At 41.4% G+C, this 16873-nt stretch overlaps 1 protein-coding gene across 1 annotated transcript in view; it reads left to right on the forward strand.

The window, feature by feature from the left end:
* Window positions 1–16873, forward strand: part of LOC134635994 (lamin-A) — a 40462-nt gene that overhangs the window by 490 nt on the left and 23099 nt on the right. The window contains exons 2-3 of the mRNA XM_063485722.1: window positions 5593–5807; window positions 7281–7660. Coding sequence (XP_063341792.1) covers window positions 7326–7660 — 335 coding nt within the window. The 5' untranslated portion in view covers window positions 5593–5807; window positions 7281–7325. The remainder of the gene's footprint in view (window positions 1–5592; window positions 5808–7280; window positions 7661–16873) is intronic.

Here is a 16873-nt window from a genome sequence, read left to right on the forward strand (position 1 = left end):
ATGTACACCGAGTGAGCGCTTTGTTAGAAATCACATTAGAATCAGCCAATCACGCGGCAGCAGAGCGGTGCGCGACACCCAGCAGGCGCTTCGCCCAATGATGACATCATACTCCAGAAAATAGGAATAAATGTGAGGTTTGTGTCAGCTGTCCTGGTTTGAGCATTACTGAACCTGTTGATCACCCGGGATTTCCGGAAAATCTGCACTCATACTGATGCTCAGAAAACAGAAACCACACAGGTTTACCGGTAACCGAAGTCAACATTGATTGTTCAGTTTTGTTATTTGTCTCTCGACGTGAACCGGGGAAATCCCAAAGAAATCCACGCTGTAAAATCAGTCAGAATCAGAATACTTTATTAATCACGGTGTGTGGGTGAGGTGGAGGGATAAATTAAAATATCAATATGATATAAAATATGAAGCTAGAAAAATGTAAGCAACATATATAAAAATACGTTTAAAAAAGGCCACATTCGAGGTACAATAAGTTAAAATAAATACTAATAAAATAAATACTAAAAAGAAAAAATAAATAAAGTTTAATGATACTTCGGACAATAAACACAAGATATAGCGAGTCTAAATAGTTCAGATGTCATAGTGGGTAGTTGTAACGTTTGATGGCTCCTGGCAGGAATGAGTTCCTGTGCCATTCTCTGCATCAGGATGAACACAGAGTACTTGTAAGCCTCCGGTGTCTGCAGATGGAAACAGTGCCAACAGAGCTGTAATTCTCTTAATGTCCACAAACAGCTGAAGACGGTTCTGGTTGTACTATGTATTACAGTTACCCACCACAGCCCCGTGCTCCTTGTCACCCTTTCTGATACATAACACTGCTGCAGAGTTCAGGAGACTGCTGAAGATGTAGCTAAAGTCTGCAATGTAGAGGCTGAAGACCCCAGTCAACTCCAACTCAGGGTCGCCAGGCGAACTGGTCCAGGATGAGGCTCTGCAGGGTCTTCATGATGTGTGATATTGTGTTTGGGCTGATGCTGAAGATCTGGGCCGATTCCTGATTTTTAAAAAGACGGCTTGTCAGAGACAAATATCAACTCTATTTTAGAAGCAGCTCAGTCTGTTTGGAGAGAGTTTAACCCAGGACATTTTGTTACAGCTATAATTTACAGATTTTTCCTGAATGACTCACACAGGCAGTCGCAAAGAGACTATTTTGAAAAGCAGACAGCTAAAAAGATATACTGTGTTTGTGAGAGAGAGAGTGTGTGTGTGAGCGGACTTGTTTTTGTGGCTGTGCAGCACAGGGAGTGTGTTGCAGCTTTCTTGAGAATCATTCCTCCGTGAAATTAAATAGAAACTTGTTCTGTCATCTTTGTGAGAGCCAGTTTAAGTCTTAGACCGTGAGAGAGATTACATATTGTAAAGCCGACAACTTTTTGTCCAGCTCTCGTTTTTCCACATCCATTCAAACACCTGTTTGAGGCTTAACGCTTCATTTTAGGGTTATATTTGAGGTTGGGATAAGGGTTTGGAAGCTAAATGAGATGGTGAAACCTTGAGTTGAGAGGCAGTCCAACAAGCCCGGCTGTATTTTTATATGAGTCCTTCCTTCTAGACACAGAGTGGAGCAGGCTGGACTCATTGTAGGAGAAATCTGGTAACAGAGAACAAATTCAGGATAAAATGCTGAAAACACTGTTCTGGAAACACTTCTGGGCACATTTGATGATGAATATACAGAGGGACAAGAAGGCAGTGTATATTGAAAGCAGCTCTTTCATTTGTCTAACTGAATTTGAATCTGTTTTCAGTGAACATACAGATGCTTTTTCTGCTGGATCATGAACGTGCACTTTTTTTCATTGAAACCATGTTACAATGGGATCTTTCATGGCAGGAGGATGGAGGGGATTATGGCCCTCGTAGTTTACTGTACATGCAGGCATGTGATTATTTAAGTACGTCTGATTACGTTTACATCAGCTTGTACTAAAAGAACGATTTATGTGTTCTACGTTGTTAAAAGTGTAAAACATATAAAATTAATGAAATAAAATGATGGTGCAACTGTACTGTAAGAACAGTGAAGTATGGGACTAATTCTGCTGGTAACAGGAGACACTGTTGTAAAGCTGCTGGTGGAAACACATGTGACTCCATAGCAAGATTTTCTGTTGTTGTTGTTCCCACGGTGACAGAAATGTCCATTGTAGACATCAGGTTGTTAAGTCTGCAGTAGTTGAGGATTATTCAGCCTCCAAGCGACTTGTGTGTCATCTACAGTTTCCCGAGTTTCCCCGGTGGAGTTTTACTTCCTCATGTTGCTGATTGAAATAATGAGTCAAGCTTTTGATCTTCCTGGTGGTTTCTATCTGTTTAGAATACTCCCTCATCAGAGATGGCGCATCGTGTTTCCCGTCTCGGCAATATTTTTTTCACATCTCCAGCACACTGTGAAAAATCACGAGGTGAATTTACATAAGACTGAAGGCTTTCAGATAATTTGCATGCTAAGCAAAACAGAGGCTCATAAAGCAACAACTGTTTGACATTACGCTGATGTTGCACTGTAGTTGTAAACAAAATGTCAAACTAACGTTCAGCTTTACCTTAAAAGATTTGAAAAAATTAATTTAGATAAATATTATTCTATTTCCAGGCTCGTCTACACTGGATAGAAACATTAGGCACCAGTCTGCAATAATGATTCAGGCAAAACTAGGAAGATGAACAATGATCTCTTAAGCAGCAGAGATGACGTCAGACTGTATGTAAAAGATGGACATGATGATGTCACATGCTGGTTTGTGGAGTCCTTAAAGCACTGAGTGAGAATTTGTCTTAGTTTTCTTTTTAATGTGTCCAAATTACAAAACAAATTTCCCACGTGTGGGACTAATAAAGGTTATCTTATCTTATCTTATCTTAAATGTGGTTTGACCACATTTAAAAACGAATGTAGCGTTATCAGCCGAGTCAGCTCAGTTACTGAGGTGCATCGTAGACCGTGTGGGTGCGTATAGTTGCCAATTAGCCTTAACGTGCTAATAAATGCTAGAATTTTACTAGCACAGGTGCCTTGTACAATTTTCAAGTATTTCAATCAAAATTCTGTCAAATGTAGCAAACATGCCCCTGAAAATGCAAACTTTCAGCTTCAAAATTATGTAACCAGGTTATGAAATACAAATTGCCGCAAATGAAGCGTACATTCAAGGATATTTTTCTGGGTGAGAGATTTTTGGCTAAAAAAACAAACGATATAAAATATGTGTGGTTATTTTTCGTTATCTTAAACGTGCACAATCCAAGACGTGCTGCGCAGGTAGTGCGATTAAAAAACCAGGAAGCATTAGTGTGTAATGCTGTGCATGTTTTATGCGTTCCTCAGTTGGACGAACAGGAATGAAAACGGTGTAGTAGCTTTCCTTTCCAGATTTTCTCTGACTCAAATTCTTCTTCTTCATTGCTGCTCTTTTCTCCCAGTAGAGCAGTAAGTCAGTAGCTCAGGATGGGGAAATATAATGTCAGGATTGCACAATGGGATGGCACGCCTTGTGGGTTTCTTTCTGTCTTTTTTTTTTTTTTTGTGTGTGTGTGCCCGCATGGAATGCGGTGAGGGTAGAAAAGGAGAGCACGAGTGAATAAAGTCTGGGGGGGAAAAGCTGACTGATAACACATTGTTCTGTACCTGTTTTGGCTGCTGAGTTGCATCCCGGTCTGTCATGCTAGCTCTTGTTTTTGGACTTGATGAATGCATCTGGGAATCAAACTGTACACCAGTCAGCGGCTGAGGGAATGAAGGCTTAAATGCTTTGGGTGTGCTTTACTGGGTGTAAACATGATGGTTTGTCCAAACCACATTTATAAAAGAATAGTATCACCTGTTTGTATTACATAGACTGTATATGTAAGATGGAGGCACTTAATTACTGTGTCATAACTAAAATAGATAAAAAGCTAAAATTACCAGAGATGGAGCTCAGACTTCAGGGTGGTCTGTGAGTACAGTTAACTGCTAAGTGAGTCATGTATTTTTTTCTTCATACATTAAAAATTCTTCTAAAGGTCCTGACAGCACATTTACTTAATAAATTAACTCATAGCCCCATAAATAAGATATTTAACAATCTTCGCTGGACCATTAATGCGTTTTGAGGCTTGTTCACACACACGGGGTTAAATCTGATCCAGTGCTGGTACCTGCACATGTGCAAAGGAGCACATTACACAATTATTTTTGACTTGCTCATAGATGCTGAAAAGAAGTTGATGAAATTGCTACATGTGAACTTTCACTTAGAAAACATTAGGTTTGTTTTCAAGTATCAACAACCTGAATTTTTTTAGATTTTGAAATTGTAAGTGTTTATCAGTCACCCATCTCCAGATTTGTTCTGTTATGGTGAAAAAAAAATGGCAGTTAGGACCTTCTTCTGCTTCGGGGTGCTTTGCTTTCATCATGTTTCCATGTGATGGCATTTTAAATGAGAAATGCTATTATTGTTTGTGCCCTTGAGAAAAGAGTCTTACTGAAAAGCTATCTGGGCTGCCAGCCATGCATTCCTATCTTTGTGTGACTTCCATGGAAACATGAGAGCTGAAAAACTTGAAATGTGGAGATGAAGAGAAAGAGAAAGAAAAAGGGTTAAAGGAAAGAAGGGCTAAAAATGTGAGCTGTTTGTAGCAGGGACGTGTGACTCAGACTCTGACGGCTGCTTTCCACTGGAAGGCCGCACTGTAGCCGGGATACTCCCTTAGCTACTGGACCTGCCCCATGCCCAAAAACAGAGGTGCTGTCTTGCCCCCGTCTAACCACATGCGCATACACAGACGCACACATGAATGGACAAACGTTTATTTCCATGGTGAGAAGATGCGTGCACCCACAGAGACACACAGAAAATATCAGAGCTTGATTGGACCTGTGGTACCATTAACTCCACCCCGCCGAAACAAATATAAGTCCAGATGAGCTCCGGATTGAGTGTCAGACTTTTAGCTTGTCAAGATGCCTTTTGGGAATTATTCTCTTATCATCTGGGGTTATAATATGAGAATTCCCTGGACTTTTTCCTCCTTTAATCCTTTGGATACCCTTGCTGAAAGGCTATTTTTCTGCCATGGGTAAAACGAGAACTGTAGACAAAGGTGATGAATCATATTCATGTACTCTGGATTTGTTTCATTGCCTGTGTTTATGGTGCGTTACAAGGGCTCAAGGTCACCTCTGCGTCGTTCTGCAGCAGGATTTCTTGATGGAACTGGAATTCTTCATTCATGTCTTTGGCCTTTCAGCTTGAAAGAATGTGTTCTTCAAATCAGCAGGGAGGAGCAGGGTGTAATCCGCACATTCACACACTTTCACCCACCTGGGAGCTGCTCGGTATCATCAGTGTCGCAGCGTTTTATTGACAGACCACTTGTACCAACTGCTGAGGTCAGTGTGTCTGCGAGGGCTCAGTCTGAGGGAAAAGAGAAAGGAAAAGATAGGGCCAGTGCAGAGCGAGATAAAGCTCAGCAGCTGCTTTCTGCATGTACACACACACAGTCTGTCCTAGTCTGACTCCTCCTCGCTACCCCACCCTCTTCTCTCTTGTGCTCCCGCCCCGTCTCCCTCTTCAGCGGTAGGTACATGTGCAGTGAGCTTCGGCTACGAAAGCAGTCCAGGGCACGAGCCAAAGGAGCACACACCCACCAGCAGACAGCATTCTTCAACAGATCCGGGACTGCGATCATCTGAGGCACTGAAACCAGCAGATAAACTTCCAGAAAGATCCTGTGCTCGCACTTTTACACCCTTGAGCAGGCTGCAGTCAGAAGGCTCTCACACAGCTAAGGTAAGCTTCAGAGAGTTTCCTCATGTTTGTCTCCTGTGAGGCTTTTTCTTTATGTCTCACTGACAGTGCTGCTGTCTGTGCTTCTAGTATACTTGTCATTTTGAGCTTGTTAAACTCGTTCAGTCAGCTGAAAGCTGTTTTCCTTTTCCTTTTCGTGAGGCATAACTTTGTCAAAGTTGTAGCTCGTTTCAATGGCTGAAGAGCTGAACATCAGACAGCACCTGTTAATGCTCAGGAGCTGCTTTTGGAAGCTGAAATGGATGCTTCATTTATTCAAAGTCAGTCCAGAGAGAGTACTCGTAAGTGTGTGCTCCTGTGGGCGTGTGCATGCATCCCACCCACATGGGCGTGCATGTTCTCGTGTGCACTTTTGGTAATGGTTTGGTGTGTCCACCCACTCCAATCTGGAGAGCCCATTCCCGCCATTTGGTGGGACAGGCTTGTTAGGCTGTGAGTGGAGCAACTGCTGACAAGTAGAATAGTTTTCAGTCTCACCTGTTTGGCCACAGTTACTGATAACAGTGCTGATAAGTCTCGTTGAGAAGTTTCGTCAAAGCCTCATAATTCGATTGTAGAGCTTCTCCCTTTGCATGTTTCGTTTGTAAAATTCTCTTATATATGTATTTATTTATGTGTGTGTGTGTGTGTGTGTGTGTGGCTTGCTTCCATACATTTTAATTTGATTTCATTTTGTGTACTTTTCCAATGAACTGTAAGCTCTGAAGCTTTTAAGGTTTCGATGTAACACTCCTCATATTAGGATGGATACTTGTCCATATCAGGGCATCCTGCAGCAATCGTTTATATTATGAGTCAACACTTTGGAATTATATTGAGCGCTGTTGCTAGTGGCTGTGGGCAAAATGATCACCACTGAACATTCTGATCTCTAAACAAATAAAAGCATTTTTTACCAGAGTCTCTGTGGATGGCAGAGGAGCATGGTAATGCCTTTACTTGTTTTAGTGTCCCTGGTTACAACTGCATATTTTCACTGTAATTATAAGAGTGTTTACAGCCTTGCAAAAGGTATGTGGGTTGGTCTTTGTGGGAAATGTATTGAGCGAGCTGCGTAAAGTGGTTTAACAACACCTACAGTAGTTTAATGAAGCTGAAGCAGAGCGGACGTTAAGGTTGAGGTTATCACAGTGGGTTAGTTTGTTTTGAAAATATCGACATGAATGTAATCAGGAGCAGGAAACAAGTGAAAAGGTAGCTGTGATAACTTCAGCATTATCTTTTTTAGCATATGCTTCCAAAAAAAATCAAAACTAATTAATAAAACAAATCTGTGAGCAGACCGAGGACTGGAGGCGGACAGATAAGAATCACTGTGGTGCAAGACTGGAGCTTTTCTTCGCTTTCACCTTAGTTAAAGTTTAACTTGTGATTCAGCCATTAAAACAGTGCAGTGTGTTTCTGTGGAAGGCAACCTCGATACTCTTCTCATTAACTCTTCCTCCTCTCCCACAGCCAGTGACTCACCCAGTCTGCATCTCTTGCTGAGCCATTATTACCATGGAAACCCCGAGCCAAAAACGCACCAGCCGCAGCGCCGTCTCTCCGGCCCGCATCACCAGGCTGCAGGAGAAGGAAGAGCTGTGCAACCTCAACGACCGGCTGGCCGTGTACATCGACAAGGTGCGCTCCTTGGAGTCGGAGAACGCCGGGCTGCGGTTGCGCATCAGCGAGTCTGAGTCCTCGGTCACCCGCGATCTGTCGGGCATCAAGACGGCCTATGAGACGGAGCTGGCGGATGCCCGCAAGACTCTCGACCAGGTGGCCAAGGAGCGAGCACGCCTGCAGCTGGAGCTCAGCAAGATCAAGGAGGAGCACAAAGAGCTCAAAGCCAGGTGAGAAGAGCAAATGGGCGGGGACTTTCTTCCTAATAGCCAGGAGGGGGCGACTGCTCTGGTTTCAAGAATTGGTCCAGTTGTATAGAAGTCTATGAGAAAATGCCCTCACTTTTTTCCCTGTTGTTTATGTTCCCAGTCGCTGATTTTAAGTCCTATTTGATACAGCATCACGCTTGTTGTGGGAATAAATGCCTACTTTGTTACTAACATATGAGCATGCAGAGTCATTGTTAGTCAGATCCAAGAAGGACAAAAAATAAATGCTAAAATGCAACGTTCAAAACAAATGTTCAAAAACCAGCTGGTCGGGATAGCTACACCCATCTATCATACAGTTTCTATTATACTGACATCCCATTGTGGATGTAAGCTACACTGTACCTGATTTCATGTGTAAATAAGTTAACATATCAGAAGCACACACTGATGATTTTGTGCATGTATCATTTCTCTTCAGAGGACAGATGAAAACAAACACTGATGCAGTTTTGCTTCAGAGTCAGGGGAATCACTGGGAATGATCCATAAATCTTTCAAGCAGCAGCACACTGATGATGTAACGTTTATCTGCCGTTGTGTGGGATCTGTGTGTGGGGGAATTCCCTGACTTTTTGCCAAGTGATTCCACAGTAACTTTGATATGTTCTCGTATTCCTCCTGCTACATAAGAATGACGCTTTTCAGATTATAGGTCAGTAATTTTTACTTTGTGGCGCTGTAAAAAAATGATGAATCAGATTGTTATATGGGGAAGCGTTAAGGCTTTCCTGGCGTTGTTACTGCTGAGCGTCAGCCAGCGCAGGTTTGTCTTCTTTTAAAATTTGTCTTCAAACCCTGTCGGTGTGTCTCGTAGCAGCTGGTTAAACTACAGTGAATGTGATGTGAACGTGTGGATGCAGCTGCTGTGATTTTACCTTTTGTGCTGCAATACTTTGAATTCACACCCTGTGTTGCATGAACAGCTGAGGAGGTGCAACACCCTGTCGTCTGTGGAATGTGTTGTGAAATGTGCAGCCAGACCCAACATCAGGGTTGTAAATGTCATTCCTGAGTTTGTCAGTTTTCAAGTGCAGTCATGTCACTTCAGTCCCCGTTGAAGGAAAGGACACACCTCCAGGCAAACAGGCTGAACACAGCCTGCTCTGCTGAGCTGGAATCACCGTCCCCGTGACAGAATGTCAACTCACAGCTTTACACACGGCGAGATTACTTTGCACAGTTGCATAAAGACTTTAGAGTTTTGCCATTTGTGAATTGAGCTTCGTACTGAAGCATGAAATTGAACAAAAAAGTAACTGAGCTAACAAAATGCAGTCTAATTCTACTGTTTTTTGTTTTGTTTTGTTTTTTTTGTTTTTAATTCTGTTACGTGGTGGAAGTGAAGAACATGCATGTCTCTCATTCATCGTTTATTTGAAATTTTCAAAGCACAGGAGTTAAGGAATGGTGGACAATGAACCAAACCACTGTGAGGCACATGAGAGGGAGTCATTATTTCAAAACTTACACAACTCTGTACTAAAATGAAGAGTTTTCTGTACATATTGGTATATTATTTAGCATTTTGTCATATTTACAATGATGCATTGAGAAAACGGTATCCATGGCTGCTTGTTCCCAGATACTAATCAAGCTAGGCTACAGCATTCGTCACTACATCTAAATGAGGTTAGGAAGTGGAATGGAAACAGTTCCATTACAGTAGGTGGTTGACGCTGCATTCATTATTTGAAAACAACATTTAGAGGAAACCCTGTGTGTAGCTTGGCATGCAGGCTGGTGTTATTGGAGGAATGTTGGAGCCGAGGCCACATTATCAAGCAGCTCTAACAGCTTCAGCTAGCTGAGGAGCTATTAGGATTGTGAGCAGATTTTTCCCCTTGTAAGTCGCCCCGAGTCCACAAAATTTCTGACTCGATGCCTTACTGAATGTCTGCGTGTCATCAGATGTTGGGGGAGTCTGTCGGTCCTTAGTTGTGATCCCAGGGAATTTCTGCAGATCAGACTCAGCCAGCAGTGCTTCCCAGGAATGTGTTGGCAGCAAAGTTCAAGTGAGGTTAGAGAAAGAGAAAATGCAAAATATCGACTCGCTGCCGTCTAATTCTTTACAGTCAGCACTTTGTTTCCTGATTGTTCCTCACACCTTTAAAAAATGTATTTTTTAAAATCATTTTTTCAGGAATAAAATAGCTGCGTTTTCACACGTGTGTGTGTGTGTGTGTGTGTGTGTGTGTGTGTGTGTGTGTGTGTGTGTGTGTAGTATGACCACAAATTTAATGACTCCTTTGATCTGATTAGTTACTGATTGCTACCTTTTCAAAGACTTGACATTTCATTGCATCTGAACTATGAAACAGTGTGACTGTATACACATCTCTGTGGGTGTGGCCCGAGCTGCTGGCTCACTACAAAGAGAAACAAGAACAAGGCTGACAGTTTTCCTCCACACCATGTGTGACTGGTGTCCTTGAGTCTAGTAGAATATCTACATCAATGATTTTCTGATGTGTGTCTCCCTTTTTTTCCCTTATTTTTATTTGATATATGTTTGTAGAAATATGTCTACAAATGCAAGTTTTTCTGAATCCAGTTCCATATAAACTCCCAAAGTTTGGGAACACGTCTGGTCTCGGCTGGGTCCTGTTAAAACGTTTCACACAAGTCCCTTCTTAAGTTTTAAAAAAATCCTGCTTAAAGAAAAAATAAGCACACAAATCAATTGGCTAACCTCCATAGCAGCGGTAATATAAGATCCATAACTCTGCGGGAAATGCGTCTTTAGTGTGGCTTGCCTTTCTTTGAGTGGTCCTAAGCTCATCAGCTTAATACATATTGCATTCAGCAGTCTTTGCCTTATCACTGTGCTTCTTGCCTGCAGGAGTAACCACGGCTCCCACAGCAGTTTTATTTTCCTAAGGAGGCAGATTCTTTTGATGCATCTGTGCTGGAAAAGAATCACTCAGTCCGGCTTGAGCTGCCTTTATCTGCTAGACTTTAAGTGGCGTGTTTGCTGTTTGGTTTCCATGGTGCTGTGGGAGCCTTGGCTCGGCTGTATGACGAGGTTGTGACTCAGACCCTTTTTTCATGGCCTCTGGAATGGGCTGAGTGGACTCTCTGTGACGGGAAGTCGGCTTTATTAATACACACCGACGGGCTGCTGTGACGCTGCTGGGCTGAGCGTCAGGCGGCGACAGCAGCAGCAGCAGAACGAACGTGCGGCTGTTAAGTCTCACAATGTGTTGACTTTTCGCTGGTGTCCTTGCTTGTTGCTCCCAAACATGACACAGCAACAGGTGGAGCCTTCAGTGCAGTTCGGCTGACAGGACACGCCTGTTCAGCCCAAAGGCAGACACACACACGTCTTTGTATGCAGAACGACCGCAGGGGACACATGCTTTCATCCCCTGAAGCGAAGCGCCAAGGGGTCAGAACGACAACCTCTCTCATATATAATTTAAAATTGTGGTAAAAAGCAGGTGTGAGGGAATATGGTCTTTAAAACAGAGGTCTAAACTTAAAGCCTGGAGCCACTTGAAATGGCTCAGGTTTGAAAACCAGGCAAAGCTACACTAAAGAGGAGACACGTTACTGTCAAGGTCTTTTTCATTGAATACTTAAAGCCTGTGTTATCTCATGTAGAGTCTAAAGTCTAGCTGATTGTATGAGGGTGTCATTGCAGGGTCATTTTTTAACCCTTAACCAGGCTGATAAATGAATTATTGGTCATCATATTACGTTTTATTTTAGCTTTGTGCTGCTATGCAAACTACACTAATCTAAGCATTTATATAATAAGCTCTTTATCTATAGACAACCTCTCAGTCCACATTACAAAGTGTTTCACAGGAGCAACAAAATACAGTCATCAATCCTGAGGTTAGATATCCACGATTGTCCCCTTGAACTTCTTACTCCGATTATCCATTAAAAGATTGCTTCAGAATGCCATTCAAGTGGAAACTGACAAGACAAACACTGGAATTGTATTTTAATACTGAACAACACAAGGCTCTGAGTTAAGTTGATATCGATAAGCGTCAGGTCTCTGGTCTGCTGCAGGAAAACACAAAGAGGGAATTTTGTACTGTGAATTTAAACTTAAATGAATGAAACCTCATATAAAGCTCATTTTTACTAATGGGCAGTGAGTAATGATTACTCGCCACAGTATGAAGGGCTCTTCTCCTGTAATGCTGTAAGAGCAGGAGAAGTTATTACAGCCAACAAAACCGTTTTTCAGTGTTTATATGGAAGCAACTTTAAATACTGTCAACTGTAATGATGTAAGGTTTATATTCATCCATCGGCCACGACATTAAAGAAATACCACCTGATATTGTCCCAACATAATAGCATTAACACAGGATCTCTGGGAGTGTCCTTTGGTTTTAGTGTGGAGTGAAATGGAAATGAAAAGTAAATCCAAGTGTGGAGGAAAGAAATTAAACTAGAAAAAAGAATAAATAAATGCACTCTGCATGCACAGGCTTGATTGTTGTGATTGTAGCTGTAGCATTATGCCAGCATAACCAGCAGCCATTTTTAACAGATGTTTTAAAACACTCAACTTTGAGCTGCTCAGACACCAGTGCAGCATTTGAAAGTAAATAGCTAAGTCCTTTTTCGGGATCAGACACAAAGCAGGGATTTTCCATGGATAAGTTTGCCCCACCTGTCTGAACGATGTGTGTAAAGGTGTGGCAGACACTGATGAAGCACTCAGACTTCTTTTTTCTTCTGCAGTCTGTTGAAACAGTGCAAAAATCAATTAAATATACTGCAGCAGACATGGCTGAGCATGTCTAGGAGCAGCTGCAGACTGAAAGTCAGTACAATACAAAGATGCAGCAGATGCACTAACACTGCATTCATGGACTGATGTGCAACGTTGAGCGCAACTATGACATGAACGGCTATCAGACTGCACTGCAGGAAATGCACTTATCACATCACACATCCCATTTCCTCAACTGGGAATACTTTCTTTTACAATTTGCCTACTGTATTATGAACTATGACTTGTGCATGTTTCAGACATTTGTTATGTTTATTGTCAGTTTTAGGTGTTTGTTTATTTTCTGATAAACTAAATTTCCTTGTTACGCTCCATTTAGATTCAAAGCTGTATTTACTGCAGTCCGGCGCTGTTGTTTTCCCCTGTGCAACATGTCACATAGCTGCACAGTAGATGCCAGCACCCTGAGCAACAACAGTGTGATAAACAGAAGCTTTTCAATATCTGACCAAACTCTCTCCTGTGAGGAGAAAACGAGAAGTGAAAGGGGGAGCCTGCTCAAGTATCGGACGTCATAAGAAGCCGTCTAATATTAGTCACAGCTTGAGTTCGCGTGAGTAAAGTTTCTATATTTATCTCGGGGTAAATTCTAAACCTGTCGCTAAGGTAACGTGTTATACATCCGCTCTATTAATGGGTGATGTGTAACAGGAGGAGTCATTCAAGCTGCTCCTGTCACCTTTGTTGAGATAAAATATTTGCTGGAAAAGTTCCTTCCTAAAATGGAAAAGAGCAAGCTGTTCCAGATCATTCAGCCTTTCAGTGCCTTTCATTTCTTTAGTTGTCTGCTTGAAACACCATCATTAAACTATTGGTTTGCTGAATGAGCAGGAGCCTGTCAGGAGGCTCGTGAGGTGGAAGATGTATTTTTTATTTGATTCTAAGAATTAAAATTCAAATGTGGAGAATAAATTGAATTTATTTTGATTTTATAGTCAAACCTAATAAAAAAATCATCATTAAATCATATTTTTCATTAACAAGTAGAGAATGAAGCCAGTTGGTGATGTGATGACCACAGCAGTTTTCCTTTCTCAACATTTTTGACTTTATTCTCAAAATAAAAATTAAAAAAAATGACAAATCCTTTCAAAAATACAGAAAGTTATTTTATTTATTTCTTTTATCTTTATTATCTTTACTTTAAATCATTTAAATATTAAAAATGTGGTTGTTGCGGCTGATTTTTCTCTCTCTCTATTTTCTCAATGTTCCTTGCAATCTCTAAAATGTTCAGCTAAGAAAAATGTTGGAAAAAACTATCCAAGGTTTGAAAATGCACAGTGTAATATAAAAATCCCCAAAACAAAAACCATCAAATGCTTTAAACATTTCTGTTTGCAGTAAATTATAACTGGGCTTTTACCAAAAGACAAAGGATAAAATTGAAAACATATATTATAATAAGACCCAAAATTCCTCCTCCCAACCTCTTAAAGACTGATTATGAAGACTAGTTAATAATTAATGACATTAATGTGCTGTTATTAGGTTAGAGCAGGATTTTTTTATTTTTTTTTTAAAGGGTTTGATGCTCATATGTGACTATTTAAATTTCGGGAAAAACCCATTTTGGAGTACACAAATCTGTCTGGACACAAAGAGAGAAGCACGAGGTCTGACCTCTTCATTCATAATTGAGTGCATCACCATTACACCATCCCAGCTGCCATTAGAAATCCTCTCCATCATGAGCTTCAGTAATCACTGCATCAGTGGACCTTTTGTTACAGCAGACATTTTAACTCCTCATATAAAAGCATCTAAATGCATTTAATTCTCAAATCCATCTCTCCAGAAACCTTTTTTTCAAAAAAAATACGAAAGGTTTTCTGCTGTATTAAGGCCAGAAGCGGGCAGCGGACCACCATCCAGCACCCGCAGCAGATTTCACTTCTCGACATCTTTTTTCATGCCGTTTGATCACATCCTCCTCTGTTCTTCTGGCTGCCTCGAGGGGGAAGCCCTGCGTTCCCTCGTGATGATCTCAGCTTGTATTATGTTACAGCGGACAATCGTCTGTCACACTGAGTCATGCCGGGCAGATAAGAGCTCGGAGAGGAGTCCAGGATTTTGGGTGTCTTCCAGCAGGGATGTAAATTGGATCATGCAGCTCTTTGTGTCGCTGTGTCACAGCTCTGAAGACGCCCCAAAATGCCTTATCATCTGCATGGCCCGAGAGTCATAACTCATTTATACCTGAACTGTCCTAAAGAGATGTAGTCATTTAGGGGCATTTACATTTAAGCTGACTTCAAACAGCAGGAGTAGCTTTTGATTAATTTTACTTGCTTTTGATTAAGAGAAAGAGATTTATGTATTTATTTTTTAGTGTGATTAATCAAGAATACTTTAAACTATGGTTAATCCTGTGCGTTTGACTTGCCTTTTATATTTAGGTGTAAACGTTTAAAGTCTATATTCAGCTCTGTCATATTTACACGCCCAGGGAAAAGTTGCGCATAAAAAGCAGGAGAAACATCAGCTCTGCCAATAATTTACACTTTTCCTTATTGATTAATCTAAAGTGGTTTTTTCATAAATTGGAAAAAAAAAACTTGGGATCCTTTGTGTTTCTGTCATATGTCGACTGTTACACTGGTGTATAGACATACTGGCCAAAGTGTCAAATAATGAGCTCAGTGTATGTGTGAGTAACGCTGAGCCAGAAATAATCTAAACGCTCTGTTTCAGCAGAGAGAGGATATCTCTGATGTGGTCATATTAGGCACAGAGCACATTAGCTTCACTCTTACGTTTCAGATCTTGTATTTGTGAGGGGCAGCCAATCAGATGAAGGTTGGTATAAAGGAAGCATGCCCTTAAAAGGGGAAGAGAGCTAAAACGGCTTGGCTCAAGACCTGCACCAAGTATAATGATAAACACGATTAGTTTGAACTGTGAATGGTGCAAAGCAGAAGAGTGAAAACGCGTCGCTGGGAATGAGCATAATAAGTCACCTTTAGAGGCTTAAAGAGCCCAGAGTAGAGTTTGTAGGTGTGGTTGTTTACAGCCACAGTTCCTGTTTTGCTTTTTTTGACGCAGTCTGATTTGGTTGAGGCACTAAAAACTGAATGATTTCTTTGCGGAAAGATCTTGGTTTGGTTTCAAATACGGACTGTTACAACATTACCCTTTATCCTGCATTTAAACGTGATGCTGACGGGGGTATTTATGAGCATCCCAGTACTACCAAGTCTAGTGTGTTGTGGGCTGAAGTGAAGGGACAGCTACGCAGTGCCAGTGACTTTGACAAAACCATATTTTATGCTTTAGCAGTGAAATCATTAGTCTCCCAAATCCCAGATATGAAGCTTCATAACTTTTCATTTGAGAAGTAGGAAAATCCCATTGAGGAAACATAAATGTGTAATCGCATAAATCAGAAAAGTGACAAACTTTTTGCAAATTTGCATTTTTTTCTGATTCAGATATTCTGCAGATGAAGCTTGTGAGTGCTGGTGGTGTTTTGTTCTCTCGGGGCCTCACAGAATACTTTGATGGAAAACAGATGCAGTAGGCCTGTAAATGTGCTGAACGGTGCTCTACACAGCTCTCTGCTGGCTTTATTGGTGTGCGAGTAATGAGAGACTCGGCCTTCGACTTCGGTGGACCAGAACTTGGTACCAAACTGAGATTTTGGCAGGCTGTCCTACTCTGTGTGTTTTAGTGGAGTTTATAGAATGAGAGTTTCCACAGAGCCTGCAGAGGCAGCCAAACCCTCGATGAGTCACTCGCACATGGACAGGCTAAATCGCTTTAAGATGGTGGGACACCAAAGAGTCTCTCGCTCTCTCTGTGTGTCTTTGTGTCTCTAGCTCGCTTTCTCTCTCTGCCCAAAGACTTTCCCGTTGGGAAGTAGACTGAGTGGCCGCTCTTCATCCTACACCATTCCATTCCCACCTGGTTAGTTATGTAACAATGCTTCAGTTTCCAGACCTGTAAAATCTCATTTTCTCTGACATAAATTGGAGCCGTTGTGCTGTATAATCTAAGCAGGGCACTGAGTTTGTGAGGGATCTCATTCAACTATCAGGCTCATATGTTCTGCATTAACTGCTGCGTTTGTTTATTAGGACTCAGGACTGACTGGAAGCCAAGCTTTGCCATCTTGATTTTGTTTATCTTAGCTTGCAGTGCTCTTATTATTCAAGAAGCTGATCAGTTTCATTTAAAAGTATCATTAATTGTGTTCTATATGTGTGAACTGCTTTTGCATTGTTGCGTGTGACAGAAGTGGCCGTTAAATTTTTTTACAAACACGATTCTGGCAAACTGGGAAATAGTTTGCATGTTTTGGTTGTGTTTTGTAACTTGTGGCACATGGGTGTGGCTTGCTAGCATCAGAGTTTACACAATCACTGGAAGCAGAGTTGTTTTTTTAGAGCTCACCTGGCACTACTTGAGTCTTCCTG

The sequence above is a fragment of the Pelmatolapia mariae genome, linkage group LG10_11 (genome assembly GCF_036321145.2).
Source record: "Pelmatolapia mariae isolate MD_Pm_ZW linkage group LG10_11, Pm_UMD_F_2, whole genome shotgun sequence".
Lineage (NCBI taxonomy): Eukaryota > Metazoa > Chordata > Actinopteri > Cichliformes > Cichlidae > Pelmatolapia > Pelmatolapia mariae.